The following is a 2169-nucleotide window of genomic DNA, read 5'->3' as shown; positions in this document are numbered from 1 at the left end:
CTCCGCCCAATTCATCTTGTGTTGGGGTCGGATCCCTGTCTTCTAGAGGTGCCTGCTGCATCTCAACGTCACTAGTCGCTGGGGTATTTTTGATCGGCGCTATCAAGTGTCCGGTCAAGATATAGTAGAAGAGCTCGAATCTGCGCTGAGCAAGGCAGTTGTCGTTCATGTCGTGCGTCAAGCCGTGAACGACCTTACGCATAAACATCCAGCACACGAAAACGCCACAACTCATCTGGTCGAACTGCACCGGATTGTTCTGCGAGACCACGTCGTACTCTGCGAGACCATTGTGCTTTAGGTACGTAGCCACTTCCTTCGCAGCCCGCATGTACGGCTTCTGATTTAAAGGATCGTAGTAGAAGATTCGCTTGTCTGTAACCTTTACAACGATGCAACACCAGTGTGCGTTGTGGAAGTTAAGTGCCAGCAATGCGGTTTCCACACCCACTTCTGCTATTTGATGTATGAGTCGGGCGAGAACGTCACTTGAGACCAGCGATTCTCCAACAGCTCGCGCACGTGAGGTTCTGGTAGTGACAGTCTGAAATCCAGCAAAGCGGGCCGAGGGGTTATCGGCGACGAGTCTGATAGCGAGTCCGCGGATGCACGCGTCCGATAGCCACGCCGGTGGTACGGCTCGGTACAACATTGAATATACCAACTCATTTGAGCCACTCAGCCCATTGATGTTCTTGTATGGGTAGGTATTCATAACTTCGTCTGCAACTTGCTTTGCCAAGTAGTGGTACTGCGCAGGGAGCGCAGAGAGGCCTTCCTCGAGGATCCATTTGTGCGTGTTGGTTCCTTGCTGCACGATCGCCTTTAAACAGTCGATATTCTCCATTAACTGGATCTGCGGACGCGAAAAAGACCCCACGTCTTTAATTTGGATAATCTCCATTACCGCGGTGGGGCCAGCATCACCCGAAGATCCAGTATCGACGCACACTGCTTGATGCAATGTGTTTCCCACTGGAAGAACCTTCATACAGTGATCAAGAAGCTTGGATGGTAGGATGTAGAACGGATCCAGGACTAGTACAGGATTTCGCATTTTTCTAAACAAGGGCTTCTTGTCGGTGGCCTGATGATACTTTGTCAGCACTCCAGACAAACGCCGTTCAGTTTCTTGAAGTCCAGGCTGATCGCGCGACAAAGATAGAAGAGTCTTCTAGAGTATCCGCTCCGGCTAAAGCACGTCCAGACTCGGCAGCCTTGTACCATTTACGGTCGGCTCGCTCACTTGCAGCAGTTGTCTTTCGGTGTTTCTGCGGACGCCCCACCTTCCTCGCTTTTGGATTGATGTGAACCCTTAAACCTACTTCTCGCGTATCTTTCTTCTCGATGTTCAGTGTTTGGCTCTCAGCCGAATCTTCTGACACTTCTTCACTCTCGCGCTTGAGTTCTGTGCTTTGAAGAGGCAGCTTCATCTTCTGCCTCACGTGTCTCCACTGCTCCAATACATACTGAAGCATGTCCTCAAAGTCCTGGTCGTCCGACAGATCAGCGAGTTCCGACGCTATCAAATGCGTCGCTCGAACAGCTTCTTTATAGCGATCCGCTTGGGTCCTTCGTTTCTTTCGTTGGTTTTCACGTATATCACTTTGAAAGTTTCGTACTGCAGCTGCCGCACCACCTTGAGCTTGGTGACAGGACTTGTCCATCTATACGAACACACATAATCCTGTTAAAATCCTGGATATATCCTGTACCAACTTATACATTAATCTCACGTTTCGTCAATACAACTCCATGGGATCATTGGTCCTGCGAACTGAATGTGGCGCCTGTACGCGATGGCATGACGGCATGGCAAGCGCATACTTTTCGAAAATTCACAGTCGCAACGCCAGTCGTTTGTGTTGGTACATTGCACGAAAAGGTTCCGAGCACAAGTACCTCATCCGAATTGTTCTTGTGAGCCTCGTACGAGTATGTTGCAGCTTTTGACAATGCAGCGGCGTATTGGGGTTCAATTTTCTCCGGAACGAAGTGAGTGGTGAACCTAAGCACATTCCCCATCTCCTCGTCGTAGTTCGAGTTGACGAATCGACCAATGCGCGACAACTTGTACTCGTATTCTTTCTCCGCACATCTGTCAGCTGCAACGAGGGCTTCCACACATTGAGCCAAGCTCATACTGCTGTTGATAACCTCCTTCAACTT

General features: G+C 49.9%; 2 protein-coding genes across 2 annotated transcripts in view; both read right to left on the bottom strand.

Moving 5' to 3' along the window:
• Positions 1 to 71: 71 nt before the first annotated feature.
• Positions 72 to 1057, bottom strand: PPTG_12146 (hypothetical protein; the record flags this gene model as incomplete). Its single annotated transcript, XM_008907840.1, has 2 exons — positions 72 to 145; positions 199 to 1057. 2 exons carry the CDS (start codon positions 1055 to 1057, stop codon positions 72 to 74), a joined length of 933 nt encoding a protein of 310 aa, XP_008906088.1.
• Positions 1058 to 1124: 67 nt separating this feature from the next.
• PPTG_23000 (hypothetical protein) overlaps positions 1125 to 2169 on the bottom strand; it is a gene marked incomplete at both ends in the record, with an annotated part of 6314 nt that continues 5269 nt past the window's right edge. Inside the window, 2 exons of the mRNA XM_008907839.1 lie at positions 1125 to 1667; positions 1828 to 2160. Of these exons, the coding sequence (XP_008906087.1) occupies positions 1125 to 1667; positions 1828 to 2160 (876 nt within the window). The remainder of the gene's footprint in view (positions 1668 to 1827; positions 2161 to 2169) is intronic.

Source organism: Phytophthora parasitica (assembly GCF_000247585.1).
Source record: "Phytophthora parasitica INRA-310 unplaced genomic scaffold supercont2.28, whole genome shotgun sequence".
NCBI lineage: Eukaryota > Oomycota > Peronosporomycetes > Peronosporales > Peronosporaceae > Phytophthora > Phytophthora nicotianae.
The sequence above is the reverse complement of the archived record's forward strand: the minus strand, read 5'-3'. Positions and strand labels throughout refer to the sequence as shown.